The 16,393-nt window shown below is 43.8% G+C and overlaps 2 protein-coding genes across 5 annotated transcripts in view; one reads left to right on the top strand and one right to left on the bottom strand.

Annotated features, from left to right (window-relative positions):
• Positions 1–16,393, top strand: part of LOC123320324 — a 376,599-nt gene that overhangs the window by 125,864 nt on the left and 234,342 nt on the right. The gene's annotated exons all lie outside the window — the stretch shown is intronic.
• LOC123320291 (Krueppel-like factor 7) overlaps positions 1–16,393 on the bottom strand; it is a 44,434-nt gene that overhangs the window by 21,613 nt on the left and 6,428 nt on the right. For all 3 annotated transcript variants that reach the window (XM_044907579.1, XM_044907581.1, XM_044907580.1), the window contains exon 3: positions 5,743–5,820. In XM_044907579.1, coding sequence (XP_044763514.1) covers positions 5,743–5,820 — 78 coding nt within the window. The remainder of the gene's footprint in view (positions 1–5,742; positions 5,821–16,393) is intronic.

A 16,393-nucleotide genomic window follows, 5' to 3' on the forward strand; every position in this document is an offset into this window, starting at 1 on the left:
GGCCCCACCTCGAGTCTCTCGCGAAAAAATCCTTCAGTTTCATCGCGAGGGAGTGCACGTGGTTTTTCCCGGGGAATCGTAAAAATACGGGTATTCTCTTCGACGTGAAAGGGCGTTCATCGTTCCTACCCGTAGGCTGCCCTTCTCCAAACAATGGAACGACGAGTCGATCCGCATGGCCCGCTCTTCTCGAATCGAACTGATTGTTCGGCGTCGATGTTAGATGAAAATATGCGGGCGATGGAGATCTTGAATTATTCATGATCGTTTATTGTCGCCTCTTTTGTCTTCCGCCAGCGCTTCATGGGCGGTGGCTTTGACCCACGCCGCCTTTTGTCTGTTGTTTGATCTCATCCTCGGAGGAGTACGTGAAGTTTGGCAGATCTAGAGCGCAGTTTTCGAATTGGGTTCCATCTTACAAAGAATGCTAATTCAAGGTTTTTGAAAAGCGAGGGAAGTTTCATTGTGAAGAGGATTCTCTCAATTAGAACCCACGAAAAGGGCTTTATCATCTTAAGAAGACATAGTTCAAAGTTTGATGGGAGGGTTTTATTCCACTGTCACCTCAAGGTCTGTCGTGATTCCCCATCAGAGCTGTTCTCACAAATATGTCATCTACAGCTCGCCCTCCAGCTACAGAGTTCCAATAAACTCCAGTATCTGGGAGGACTTGAAGGAGGCTGAGTCCTTATTTCTCCTATTATTGTCTTGTCCAAGACATTTCTTGCGCAAGCTTGCAATGACGAGACCTCCTGGTCACCACAGAATCTACACTTGCTGATGTATAGATTTTAAGGCTACAATGTCCAGTGAGGAAGCCAATGAAGAGGCATAACTTATTCTTCGGCAGTTAAATGAACCACTTGGAAATGGGGTAAAATACATGTTCGAAACTGTACGAACAAGTTGCGATTGCACCAAAATATTTAGGTTCAAAGAACAACATGGCAGATCACCATTGAAAATTGTTAAAACTAGAGAGAAGAAGTTAAAGAAAGTAACACAATAATCGGACGAATAAAATACAATGCAAAGCATTCCTGTTTTCCGAATACGCACCGGCGATCTGTAAGGGAGAACGTTGGCAGAGACGTTCTTCGTCTCGTGCCAAGAGGACATAACCGCACACGAGACGGCGTCTTGTTCAGATCGCAGATATGTCATATCGCGTTACTCGTCCACTCGTTCGAACATCGTGTGTGTGTACTGTCCGCGTCAATATTATGTCGTGATAACCATCGATGCGGTGCTAATAACCTGCATCCGTTTGTTGGCCGTCGAGCTCAAGCTACCCGGTTCTAGAGACGGCATATTTATTTTTGCCACGGGACAAGATCGGCTATCGAGATATGGCGTTCTAATCGAAGACCAGATACCGATGTTGGTGTTCGAACTCGCGGCTGTATCTGGACGTTATCCTTCATACGATGACGTTATTGTCTTCTTATACCAGTAGCCAGTGTTTGGATACAACTGCAGTTCCAGTTCAACAGTTGCGGTAGTCAAAATGGTCGACTGGGGAATTAGCAAAAACATCCCCCAATCTCAGCCTGTTACGATTAGTTTTTCATGCCACCAAATACGAAATCAATTTACCAATTTGCGTTACAAACCCGCCGACCGAACCCAAATTACAGTTTTCGACTAATCGACGCCATTAAATCGTAAATCGTTTTCGATAAGTAACCGCCAGATTATACCTCTCTCGTCCTGCGATACCACGGAAGTTCTTCGATCGAGAGAGCAAGAAGAAGAAGAATAGCTGCCGGATTGGTTACGTAATTACATCCACGATAGTAGTCGACGTATTTCTTCCGATTCGGGTGACTACACAAGTGGAAAATCGTGGATGATAGCTCCATAAATAGTCATTATTGGGACCTTGGCACAACTACTACACATCTTGTCCCTACGTCAAGTAGGGTGACTTCAGTGTTGGTATATCTTTTTGGCTCTTTGAGAAAGCGTAACATGTAGCTCAAGATGAGAGGGTTGCTGTTCATGTATTGAGAACTGGCCACATTCTGGAAGGTGCCACTTACGTTCTGGGAAGAAATATACAGGATCCTTGGTAACACCGCCTGTAAGTTTAGACAGAACACAGACAGATTGATATCGACAGACTATATCGTGTATATATGGTCTAGGATGGACATCGATATGTTGCATCGACTCAATAGAGACACTAACAGCAATCCTTCCGTAGTATGGTATGATTGGAGAAGGTGGCATGGTAACACAGACCAAGCAGTCTGTCTCAATCGTTTGTTTGAAACGCTATCAAACTTCAAACAGTAATGGAGCGATAGAAATCTAGTTTCAGCTAGATAGCCGGAGAACAATTAGAAGAAAAAAAAAACGCTCGTTTGTATGTGTGTGTGTGTGTGTATCTGGACGGTGGAACAAAAACTATCGCAGTGCCAAGGTTGCACGCGGGAATAAGCACAATAAATACGAAATGAATTATGGGCTATGCGATAGCCGTTGCCGCTGATGAAGTTGTGAGCGTGACAGGTTGATTGCGCATTTTTTAATTATTGTTATATCAATCTGAATTGTAAATTTTTTCCACTTATCAATCAAATTAATGATGCCAAATTGATGGGTGGGTCGTACGGGGTCTTGCGTCGATGGCGATGCTCTTCCATTAGGACGTAACGCTGCAATTTGATCTTGCGCGACGCAGGATTGTACTCGCAGAAATTCCAGGTATTAACAGGAAAAGTCGATCTCTCTTAAACGAAAGTTTCAATGATTCCTAAACACTTAAGGATCCTTTCACAACTGAAGGTTTATTTTATAAAGTTTTAACCGAATCTCTCCTCTCTCTAAATTCCCGTTTCCGGTTGAAAATCTTCTGATACGGGCCTGCGCTCCGTTTTACCTCTGGAAACTCCCTCGGGATTTCAGTTTGCGTGAACCATGACAGAACATGAGGTAAATTACTCCTCGCGCAGTTTTCGACCATTATAATTAAGAGATGATGATCATTAGCCACCATTTGTTCGACGTAATTGATACATGATCATCGATCCACGGGGTCTCCGATACGATCATTACTCAAAAACGGTCGAACAGTTGGCAATTAACCGAACAAAATCGCAATCGGTTCCATTTCCTCAGGAAAAAAGCGAGAACTTTGATTCCATCGAGGAACTTCAACACGCGGGGATCGAATCGGGGAAATATGCAGGCCCTACCTTCCCCTGAATTCAGAAGTCTATGAATGTCAACTACTGTTAAACGGCGAATAAATCTCTTCCCATTGAGCAACAGGTGATGGACGGAGAAGCGACTTGAACGTGTTCAACGACTTTCGTACGATACGCGAGGGTTTCACAAGAACGTCGTAATTATATATCGACTTAGACGTTCGCAATAATTACGACATACGTCGAAATTTCGAAACTGCACTGATCGATCACCCTCTCCATATAGAGCTGTCGAGATTTCAAGATTCGTATTGTATTCCTAGCGATCAGAAGACGCGGAGATGTCATAGATGGGGAAGACACCTGTCGTCTGTCATTGACCAGTGGGCGGTGCTTCGTGACAGTCACTGTGACAGATCGTTCAGGTCATAGGTTAGGTTCTGAATCAAGAAAGCTCAACCTAACCTAACCCTTGGACAACACAATGAGTCTTATATGACAAGAAACTTCACCTCTCGGTTTATCTATATCCTCAAGTTCCTCGATACGTTTCATGTTTTTCCCTAGATAGCAGTCATAAAATGTCAAATCTCTGCGATTGACAAGTGAATAGCGTGGTTGTTGTGGCAGAGGTAAGTGGTAGATTAGAAACTATCCACAAAGCGGACCTGAAGATTCACCACCTGGACCTTATTACTCTTCTGCCGGCCACGGTGGTCGGATCTGTATCCACATGCCGGAAACTCATCTCTAACGGTACGTCACTATTCTTCTTCTTCTTCCTCCGCGCTGTATGGTCACTCAACGCGTATGACGTTGCATAAATGGCTAGAAAAATAGCGGAAGGGACCGGCGTACAATGAGCCTGGCGAGTAGCATCATCTTCTCGGTTATCAATAAGGGGGCCTGGGGAGGGAGGAGAATCACTGATGCACAGTTCTCGTCTGCCATATGCCGGTCGGGATTAGCGCATAACTGTGCGAGCAGGATAAATTGACAAAAATCCAAAAGTAATGGCGGATGGTTAACGAGCGTGAACCACCTGAATTACACGTCGGATCGAAGCGATCTGGGCTTATTGGGGATTGGTAGATTAAATCGGGAAAATAATACCCAAGTTGATGATGTAAGTTGAGGGTTTCAAGTTCCATCCAGTTGTTCTTGCTACTCTCCTTCAAGTAGTTGAAGGGGTGAGTGCTGGATGTCATCAGTGAATGCCGTCATCGTGGACCTTCAATAGATTATGGTCCTATTTATGTTTAATCCTGGATTTTGTCTGCTCAGTTTACTCGGTTTTTTGCCCAAGCCTTAGAGACGTACATACCGAAATGCCACCACTCTAACACGATGGCTCGAGTTCACGTCCATCTCGAGGAAATTCCGATTCCATCCAACATCCAGCGAAGCGTGGAAATTTCGCGTTTTAAAATCGACTTCCGACCGTATCGACGGGCGAAGTTTACGACTGTGAGGATTATTCATGCCGAATCTAGCGTGTCCACCTTCGTAATATTCAAATGACCTGCCGACGACAAAGCGAATGAGTTCGTCCCGAACCCACGCGGTTAAAAAAAATACCTAGCTTCGGGGCAGAGACGCATCGGCCGTGCCCAGAGAGGAGGAAAAGGTAGAGAAAAGCGAGGATGCGATAAAGGACCAGCCCCGGTGTGGGCACGTTGCACAAAACAAACTCATATTGTACAAACTACCAACACACATACGCAAGTGGAGCGACTTCGTATATATTTCTTGCGGGGAGGCCTTGGGCGACAACCGCTGCTGGCTGGATGATGCTACGCCAAACTAGCACGCGGAGACAGTGGCGCGGCTGAAAACGATGCCAAAACGAGCAGTCTCAAGACTGGAATTCAGATAGAGAACTTCCCAATCGAAAAAATTGATACGAAACTTCCTACAGCAGAAAATCCTCACGACTATGTGTAGTTTGAGTCTTCTGTTTTACTCTGTCGATTGAATGTCGAGCTTTTTGTCTTTTAAGGTTGAATCTGTTTTGTTTTCAACATCGCCAAAAAGTGCTCGAACCTTTTCTGCTTAAAGATGTTCCGTGAAACTTCTTATGGTTTTATTTCCTTGGAAGAATTGATCCTGTGAAATTTTCATCCAACGTTTAATCCCAATTCGTGGGATCTCTCGGGAAGATGTGTTTATCTATTATCTACCCGCCGCTGGTTTCCGTACAAGAGTCTATCCATAAAACCACATGTGACCCAGTGATGGTTAGCTTCTTTCCCAATAGATGATACCTTCACTTCGCCACTTTTACACTCCGTTGACCACGATGTTATATCATTTCTTTCAATTCACCACGTATGGATACACACTGTCACTTCCAACTGAGATACGACGTTCTATGGACGTTCAACATTCGAACATATCAATCTTCGTTCCGCACTGCTGGGAGTGTCTAGAAAGGAAAACAGAACAAGCCGAAGAAGACTCTGTCGAAATAACTCTGTGAAAAGTTCCCCTTTGTCACATTCTGCTCAAGCTACGTTAAGTTATGTATAAAAAATCACTCGGAAAAAATATTTTCATATTCTTTAAGGATCTTTTGTACTTTTAAACTCACCTCTGGGGCTGTTGGAGATGTTGGAACCCCTGGTCTTGGAGCTCCAGGCCATTTGTTGGCATCCAAAGCACAATCGTCCTGAAAAATTCAAAGCATGAGACTTTTGTGAAATGCGTTGATCATATACGAAAAAAGGGTCATTAAGATATCCATCAGAGACTATTAAGGTAGCCGAACAGATCGATAACAGTTCGAGCTGTCAAATAGGTGTATAGAAGCGATAAGATCTGCGAATTTTAACGTTTTAACCCCGTCACCATAACCTTTAACGATTTTTTAACCGTGACTATTGTTCGAGAATAACAATGATTGATACGTATCGCGAAAAAAGTTTAGGAAATAGCGCTGTCTATGAAAATCCACACCTAGTTAACGTTCTAGGTCATGTCTGTTTGTTCAAGCCTGCTTGTTCGAATTATTATTTATTATAGTTCGAGCCGATAACATTGGAGATATAATCTGTGGTTTCTACAGTAGTTCTCGATATTGGCTTGGCTGTCACTTCTACCTAGACACATTTCTAAAGCTAAAATGTCTAAGAGGAACACTCAAAACTAAATGAGCGGCTAAAATGGTGTAGTGATGAATTTTGGTTGTTGCCTTAGGGGTGCCCCAGGGTTCATTTCGAGTCTCCGTGATATCCGGCAAAGGAGAAGTTACCGGGATCAACCACCTTGAAAAAAAATTCATGAAGTTGTTGTTGTTGTCAGTGAGAAACCAACCACAACGAATTCCAGTATTGTAATCAATTGTTCGGTGTTTAGCCGTTAATTAAATCAATTAACTTTCAACAATAAACCCACAATTTCGCCATCTCATATTTCATCTCTCTTAACATTTTAAATTTATGATAATTGCGCCGTTTCTTCATCGGAGAGAAGCCCGGTGGCTAGATATTAGAGAATGATAATTACGAGCCTGTATTGGTATCTCTGATATCTGCTTTCCTCCCAGCTATAGAGGACGGTCGATAATAGAGATTTATCGCATTTTCTAGAAGATTCAATAAGTCATCCGACTGACCAGGGGACCACGTTGAATAACATTTCACTTTTCCATATAATCGCGAGAGTGATTTCTGAAAGATGGACGGGCGAACAGTTCAGATTTGAATAGATCGACAACCTTTCATAGGAAGAGCGTCTAATATTTCACGTCAGAGAATGCACTGTATCCACTGGCCAAAATTGGTCGAGTTTAACTAGAAGATTCGATACTTTGTGGCCTCCAAGACGTTGTGATTTAACACCTTTAGAGTTTATGTGAAGTTGTTGGTCTTAGCCAGTAAAGATGGTTCCCATCAACTCCTTTCGAGCACATGTGTGGGATCTCCCGTTCGCGTGGTCCAAATAGAACCATTTCCGAATCTGGTGATGATCTTCTCGAGCACGGAGGCAAAAAACGTCGAGAGCGCGTTTCTCAATTTAGTTGTCAGTTCTTCGGACGCGTCGTATCAATTTGGGAGCATCGAAATTAGAGGTAATTATACGATTTCCTCACAGCTCAGTGGTTCTGGCGTCTGCCGTATTATTACGGATGATATGCAAAAAACAAACCGCTTACGATGATCCGTGTCGAAATTTTTCCAAAAGGTGCGGAGACGATCGATGTTTCGTTATGATTTCTCTATGATACGCTAGGGTTAATCGTTGTTGGCCGACTTAATGGTTGCCATTTAATTGGGATTCATTAGTTTCGAGGAATTTCGTCGAAAACTTCTTGGAGTGCTACTCATATTCGACCAAAATCCCTTCAGGTCCGATTAACTCATGATGAGAATAGAAAATTGAGGAGTAATGTGTTGATGCTACTTTTTTCTTGGTCTCGAGGGAAACCACTCTTGGCTCTGGAGCCAGATATTACGAAAACGTAAACAAATCCTGATGTTTTCAACAAAAACAGTCAACACGACAATTTGAGAAGAGTGAGGTGGGCACTTTCCTCGAATGGAGTACGGGAAGTGGTCGCAGGCAGTCGAGGCTTATCATTGAGGGACCGTCCTATGTGCCTGAGGTCAAAAAACACCTGGCTCATGAGAGGAAAGAGATGTGTCTGGTGACTGGAGCAATAACTGGCCATATGTTTCGTTGACACTCAAATAGAATGGGGCTGTTTCCTGTGCCACTGGTGCAGGAGCATTGATGAAACGATTGAACATATTCTGTTCATCTGCAGCAACCTTGAAGAGTTAAGGATGATACACCTAGGAAACACAACACCTACGATTCCTATGGTAAGAGGGACTGCTCTATGAAGACTTGTGGCGTTGTGTCTCAGGGTTTGAGTGTCTTTAACTACAAGTGGACGAACAATGGGTGACTAGGCATCAGTTCAGCCCGATGGGGTACCACACGTAGAAGAAGAAAAAGAGAAGAGGTTGGCACCGATTTCAGTCAGGGCTGGGTAGTACCAATTCAATTCATAGAGTATTATGGCTTTTGAGTACAGAAGTTGAGTTATAGAATGGTATCTTGGAAGCCTGGGACTATTTCAATCGAAAGTTGATGTTATACTACAGGATAACTAAGGGTCTGCTGGTACTTTTTTGAATTTTCTCTCATAGATATTTGGTAAAAGTATTCACGTGGGATAAACCTCCGATCACGTGTGAGAACCGCACAGGGGATTCCTCCGGGCGACAGATAGGAATCTATGGCGGATTTCTCAACGCGATATCGCTCAAAACTAATGGCACCTCGTATTTATTTGTCTCATTAATCGAACCCATTAACATCACACCCAAAATCTGCGCTCGGGAGCGTAATATAACAGATTATCATTACGGCGACTTGAAAAATGGTCCGTTTCCGAACCTTCACCCACTTCGTTCGTAATATCGAGAGACTATCGTGGAAGAGAGCAGAGAAAAAAAAATCGGGCGTCACAAATTCAGATTAGTCGCGGTCGTCCGGCATCCCATGATCCGTTGCGAAACGCACGATGATGGATGTTGGACGCGGGTTTCGGCGGTAATTAATACGCTCATTTATTATACTCTAGGTGAAGTTCGGGCATCGGGGGATTATCCAATGTTGTTGTTTGCTGCTTGATTGCCTTCGCTATCGATTAGCTCGGATGGAAAGTCAAATTAGCGGGTTGCCGGGTGGGAAATCATGCCTAATCTCGGTGAGCGCGATGTGGACACAGGGCATAAATATGCATGTTAGCAAATGTTAATTTGACCCCCCTTAAAATATACTGATAATGTCCGACGACGAATGTCGAAGGAAGAATAAGAGTATAGAACCTATGCTCTGTGAACTCTGTGCTCCAATGTTACCTGCTCTCTCTTTGCACAGGCCGAACACACAATTACTTGAACTACCTCGTCGGGCGGTACGCTTTGTACCTGACCCTTTGTTAGAGCACCTCCACGTGCTAGATAACCGACCGCCATTTTACTTCGTGAATAAAAAGTACCAACCACGTGTTTTATTAAATCTAACATGCATATGGTGGATTTAAAGCCGGGCGCAGACCTGTAACGAAACTTCGTAACGTGACTCTGCCAGGAAACGCCTCATCAACGAGGCAACTAATAGCTTGTTGCTTTTAAGCTGGGTAAAGACATGTAACAGAACTGGGACAGCGGCATAGAACATATTCCATAGACTTGTGGACGTTTATTGGAAGGTTTCGAACTTGGATTGGGCATAATCTGAAAGTGATCGTTCGAAAGCCTCGTGTGAACGTTATCAACGTAAATATTACGGTTCCTTTCGCCTCGCAAATTCGTCGATCGGAGATTTCGCACATCGCGACAGTCGATTAAGACTTGTCGAATCGTCTTATCGCGTATTTTCGATGATCGAATTACCCAGTTCGCGAGAGCAGGTCCCCCAACGACCAATTAATAAGCGATATTATTTCGCCGGACCAGTCTCTTAGCTCATATCCCTCGGCTCGACGACCACCCAAAAGCCAATCGATAAACGTGAAATACGCGACGATTCCGACCCTAACGAACGCTAAATTACCGGGACGTAATTATCGAATACGCTCAAAACGATATTTATATCGCGCCTTATGCGGTTAAGGATCTCGGTCGAGATCTCCCGGACGGCAATAAAGGCACGCTTTTTCGTCGAAAATTCACACTTAAAATTTTACGGTCGTTTCTCATATTATCGTCCTCTCGTTTCGCTGCCGACTCGACCTTATCGTTTCAACACAATGGGCAAAGACGACGGTTTAAGTTTAAGACCGTTGATAAGAGGCGTCCTGCTTGCGCCAGGCCTACTCGGCTCCGAGATATTCTAATAATATCGGCCTTTATTTGGAACGACTGGGTGCATAATGGAACAGCAATTACTGCGAAGCGGTACAGTGACAGGGAAAATAATTTTTCATCGTTAAACTCCATTACCCATAAAGTTAGTCACACAAAAAGTGTAAACCGTCTCTGCCTTCGAACCCCTACGCTACAATCGCTAGTCAATTACGTTCCTTTCTCGAAAAACGCAGCAACAATCGTGCCACATCAATAACCCATCTGCCTTTTCCATTAGGAAGCGACGTATCGGCGAGAAATATTATAAACGATCGACGACAGAACGATCCGCAGATTACGGACCACCGTACGCACGCGGATTGTTCACGTAAAACATTGAAACAATAAAGACGAAGGTGGAATACGAATCGGGTTTGGAAATTGAGCCGCGTGGCGCGTGAGCCCTCGTCGAAATCACGTAACCTTAGCGACCGTAGCCACGCGATAGCGTACGTGACGACCGTTGCTACGCAATGGTTCGCATGACGACCGCTAATTTCGTGACAACCGTCGTCACGGCGACGGTAAAGCGTTAATTTTGGCGGATTTTACGAGTTCTAAGTTGTCCGACGGGGAGCGTATGAAGCGAATCAATCTAACAGTGTCGTGTAGTAGCGTTAGCGGGTAATTTTCTCGGTGCATATACGGCTATCTCGACGCCGTAATTCACGCTTAAAAGATGTCAAGTCCCACGCACAGCCGTCAACAATGAAAGGTCGATAGGAATGTCCTCACGATCTTGATGTAACCGATGTCCATTAGTTCGAGGTAGGCCAATAAACACGGCGATTTAATTTGAAATTGTTCCGCCGATCGAGGGCAGAAAAAACGGGCATAAATTGGACTGCTGCCGCGCTAATTGACTAAAATGTTGAAATTTGAATTGATGGGAGGCGCGATGCGTAAATTATTTTTTTAGATGGGTCATAATTGAGACCTTCGTTCTTCCAAACGTTTAATGGATCGTAAATGTTTTTTAGTGGTCATCGGAGAAGACTTGTCGTATTCTTCGATATTTCGGGTGAATTATGGCAACGAGAACGCGGTTCTGGTGTCGAAGAGCCCTCAGACTTAAACGCCGAATACTGAAGAAAACGTCGATAACCATAAAAAAACGAGTCCAACTCTGACAGTCGCTCTGCGAGTAATTAATATCGTATGTCATCGGTTGGGTAACTTTGTTTCGCTTTTCGAGTAAAATTGCATCAAGGCTGGAGGCCGTATAGATATACCGACTACCAAATAGATAGAAGAAGTTACTTTTACGCAGACACACAATTCGGTGCGGCGGATCCCTTAGTCTGGCTGACAAGTGAACCAAAACTGAACCGATTCCCACGGTTGGCGGGAGAGCGAGAGACTCGATTTATGAACGAGTTAGAAAGTTCAAAGTTGCAATAGAACGCTCGGGACGCGAAAGGAGTAGTTTAGCGTCGAGGCCGTACACCGAGAGAAGAGTATAATAGAAGAGGAATAATTTCGGGTAGGTGGTTAGATGAGATGCTCGAAGAATTGTCACGCCTAAAATCCAAATGTCGATATACGTCGTAATCGATTACGACCGTGTGAATCAGATCGAAGTAGTCGGGTGGGCGTCGAGAATCCCAGGGCACCACGAGAATCGGGTACACCTACTATTCGCAAATCTGGTTTACGAGAAAGATGAAAATTAGGAGTGATAGAATTTCGCCTGCTATTCTTTCAGTTTCGAGAAATAGCAAACCCACGCAGGCATAGAAAGCAAAGTTAGACTAACGAGTACACTTGGGACCATTCAGGACATTCGGGCCTCTCTTTTCTCCAAGGGTACACACACCATGAAAGACATACGAAAGAAACTGTTAGGAGATACCTGTTGAGTGTCCACTGGCTCATAGACAGAAGAGTTAGGAAAGCCCATTTAAGGACATCAAGTCGTTTTCGCTGCAAAATTCGATTCTCACCAAGCTTATCTATCCTTGATGATCTACGACTAATCTGACTTGATCAAAAGATAATTCGTTGATTAATTGGTTGAGATGAAAAATGACGCTTCGGTCAGTGTTGGGCATGAGAAAAGAGATACGAATGTTTGGCATGAAGATATAACCTTGTGTGGCTCAGTGAAAAACTATTCAGAATATGCCGAACGTAGATCCAAGAATCTGAAACCAGAATCGAGCCAAAACTGTTCGGCCTGCCCCACGCTAATAAAACAGTAACGGATATCTGCCATAATAACCATGCGAATATCCATCTACGGATGATCATGGGTTGAGGGTCAAATGGGAAACACCCATGGCACCCGTATCTTCGGGATTCCAGCTGTAATGTATGTACCTGGGATAGGTTTGGAGAGTTGTAGGTGCTCGGCGTAGGAGGCAGTAACATCGTACGAATTAGTACCATTCTATGATGTGAATCTTGTATTATGACAAGAAACATTTATGACGCCTCTTATTCTATCTTTTATTGGTTTCATGTGTCTCGAGACGTGGGTGCTACGTTTATGCGGGAAATTAACAAAATTCTCAAGAGGACAGTAGATTTGTTCATGGTCACTTCATCAACATTTTGGAAACCCATTCCACAGAAGATTGTTTACGTTGAGCGTCCATAAACTTGGTCTCCGTTACACATATAAAAGCGACGCGTCCGGACATTGTCGAATTATTCATCGTCGAGTGGTTACGGGCCCAGATAACAAAATTTGATGAATGTACCCGAGACAGCAGATGATGTATGGTAGTCGTTTGGAATGACTACACGCGAAGTTTAGAAACTTTTGTTTCTCAAATAGCTCTACGCCCCTGGCCCTCGAGACGTCCGTGTACGACGGTTGTCGGTGATTTATAGGAATTTATTTGGGAGAAGCATCAGTCACGTCGAGAGAACAAAAGACCGAGCACAGCGGACAGTTATGTTGTGTTTACGTTCTTTTAATTAGATTTCTTCCCTGCATCAAGTCTTCGCTCAGGTCTTTGATATATTTTGAGAGTTCGATGTTGAAAGACTCAATTCCTAGAGTGCCAACCATTGGTCAAGCCTCGATTGAAGCTGGGGAGGGCTAGGTGGATAGAACTGAACTTGATTCCAAGATGATGGCACTTTGGTTCAAGAGGGAAGCCTTAGTAACTAATGCCTGCTTCTTCTTCAATTTTTGATGCAAATTCCGATGCGAAGCAGGCACCAATTCCAATGTTAACAGTTTAGTTACTCTCTGAAGAGAGTAAACGAATCCGTTTCGATGCAAAATCCCTCCAAAACAAGTATCCCCACCGCAACGTGCAGCAGGTATCCCGCGGTAGATACATCAACAGTCGGTATTGTTTATTCATATCTTATCTTACGTCATCGGGCGGAACCACGCCTCGATGACGACCAAGAAAAAACGACGAAAGATGCGACCCGTTCGCCTTGAGGCCCGTACGTTCGCTCATCAGTATGACGGTGCCAGATCCTAGTCTTGACACATTTTTTTTTTCGAGGTTCCATAGGTCGTCCGAAACTCGACCGTCTTGCAGATATATCGACGTAGATTCTTCTTGGAAGCGATAACGTTAAACGAGAGCTTCTCTTGGTTGTTTTCATCCCAAAATATCCGATTTGATTGCTCGACCGTTTCTGGTCCTTCGAGCCGGATCGCAGAAATTGCGATAAGACGCGCGTGATCTCGTCAAAATCTTAAAGACAACTATGAGAGTTTCTTTGTGAATATCAAATCGAAAGGGTTAACACCATGATAAATTATGAACTTGTTTCCATAACATTCTGGAACTGAGCCAGAGTAAAAGTGACAGAGTACCTTTCTGCACTTAGAAACTTGAACGAAATTTCCGATTCGACCAACTTCACCTTGAGCAACATTGACTTCTAATCGGGGTGAAAGGAAAACCTAAATAGGAACGATATCCACGTATTAGCAACGACACGAAACGTTTGTTTGGTAGAAAAAAATCGTTTTTCGACTGTCGGTAAGGTCAAGATCGCCGTTTAATTTCGAGCGTTTGTTCCCTTCTAACTCTCCGTAATGGGTTCCGCTCGGAATCGAACGGTAATTGGTTCGGTTTCGACATGATGAAAACTGAAAGGCGATCACGGAAGGACCAAAGCCAAAGGTTCGAAGATGAAGTTTCCGAAACTTTCGAAACTTTTTCACGATACATGCCGAAGAGTGCATATTAATGTCAAAACTAGGGACCCGTGCGTTGGTAGGAATAATGTTAACTTTGAGGACCCTCCGATGCTCTAACTAGATATGTAGTTTGTCAGGTTCTTAGGGTACAAGAAACGTCAACGCCTAGTCTATGAAGGATCTTATCCCTTACCTTACGGAACAAATTAGCTGCCATCTCTAACCTAACAAAACATCGACCTCCTTTTCAAAAGTCTCCCAGCGTTCAATCTAACGACAAGAGTCCTTCCTCTGAAGGAGCGATCCGAGATGATGTAGTGGCAACATGTTCGACTTCTATGAGGAATTTAAGACATGCCAGTTTGAATTATGCACCTTTCTTTGTTGTATCGACAAGTGAAAAAGAACCCGATCACCTTCGCTGCTCGTACGGGTGAATTTTACAATGCTAACGCACCGCTGAAATAACCTGAATCTGACATGGACATGGACGTATACCTTCTCCTTGGAGAATCCCTTTAGAAAATAGGATATTCCACATGTCCTTGTGGCTAGACGAAAGAGTGGGTGAATTGAATCAGTCGTAGCTGAGGAGCTGCAGAGGGCTAATCATTTTTGAGGCTATGTATTCATTCAAATCCTATTGGAGATGGAATTAATTTGCTGCTACCAAGCACAATTCGAGTAGACTGCAGCAAGGATCAGATCTAGATACAATAAGCCAGAGGTTGTGGATTCTCTGTTTGTTCGGAGGCTCATCTCTAGAGAGAGGTGGATGTCAGAGAAGATAGAGAATTTGCTATAACTACTGAATCCTCGAAAAGAGTTACTGGTATCGATTTGTTTTGAATTTATACGGATCTGTTGAAGTAATGAGTATTAATTGCGAAATACTCTTGTTATCATCAATAGTAGTAAAATGCTAATGATCCTCCGTTGAGTGGTTCTTAACCACCACCACCATCGTCTCCTGTTAAGATCGTTAGATAACGATCAGCGGGCACCTTCTCCGACTGCGATGCTCCCCACAAATCGGTGTCAGGCGTTCGAAAAATGCCATTCACGGCGGCCAACAGAACGAAATTAATTACCCAAGATGGCGTATATGGGAACGAGGTAATGGACAATCTTCGGAATCGCGTTTTTCCCCCCTGATTTATCGATGTAGTAAAATTGCGAATTGTGCTCGATTATTGGCCCATTCTGCTTAATTGTGTATACCGTAAAAGTCCGTGAGAGGCTGACGGTCTAGAAGGGGACTAATAACCCGAGAGATGGCTTCCAGGTTCTTCTGCGATCGACCATTAATAGGTAGACTGCACGTTAGATGGACGTATTCGTCTATCGCCACGAAATTTAACGATTTGCGGACTCGCAACACGAAATTGCTCAATTTTATCCGACGATTCCGGTTAATCGGTCGGTTTTTTTTGGACTGGGACGTTTCGCCATAACTGCATCAGTGGTTTATGGTTGGAGTCGTCATGATAGACAACGAACATCTTGCTCGTTTTATGGAATTTCAATTTCATGGTAACGTCTGGCTTTCTGGCGAATATTTGATGTTCAGTTGGTGCTGTCACCTCGAAGAAACACTAACAGATGGCGTCGATATAAGAAGAGAGGAAATGTTCGCGATAACCATCTGAAAATTACCCATAACCTCTTCCATAACAATTCTTACAACCTCTTTCTTTATATGGAATATCCCGAAGCACGTAGCAATGTAGATAATGCTACCCTAAGGACGTATTGATCACTGGCAGTGTTTCGGTTCTTACGCATGATGACATCGCTCCAGTTCTTGACCCACCCCGTATACCTCGGGCGTTTCTATTGTTCGATTCCTCGACGAAATTGTGCGTGATTTGGTCATTGCGAAATTTCTCAGAGGGAGTTGACTCTGCGATGGTGGATCGTTCGAAAATCAGCGATATAAGACAGAGCGGATAGATCTGTGACGCAAGTGGCATTGTTGGTTCCGATTTCGCGCAGTATTACTTCCAATTAGTCGTGGCCGGCTCGATTATCATAATGCCCGGCCTCATTTGGAACAAAAACGATCGATTACTCTCGCTGTAACAGATACATTCCATAAAATATTAAAGTGCGATCGTAAAAGTCGAATATACGAGTTTACACCTGCACAATCATTCTCGGCCTTACGTACGGCGGATCTAATCTGGAATACAATCGGCACTGCGTTGATTTTACGAGCGCAGATGATTCCCTCTAACGAACTGTGCAAGACCCGGACCTCGAGGTAC

This window comes from Coccinella septempunctata, chromosome 9, assembly GCF_907165205.1.
Source record: "Coccinella septempunctata chromosome 9, icCocSept1.1, whole genome shotgun sequence".
Taxonomy (NCBI): domain Eukaryota; kingdom Metazoa; phylum Arthropoda; class Insecta; order Coleoptera; family Coccinellidae; genus Coccinella; species Coccinella septempunctata.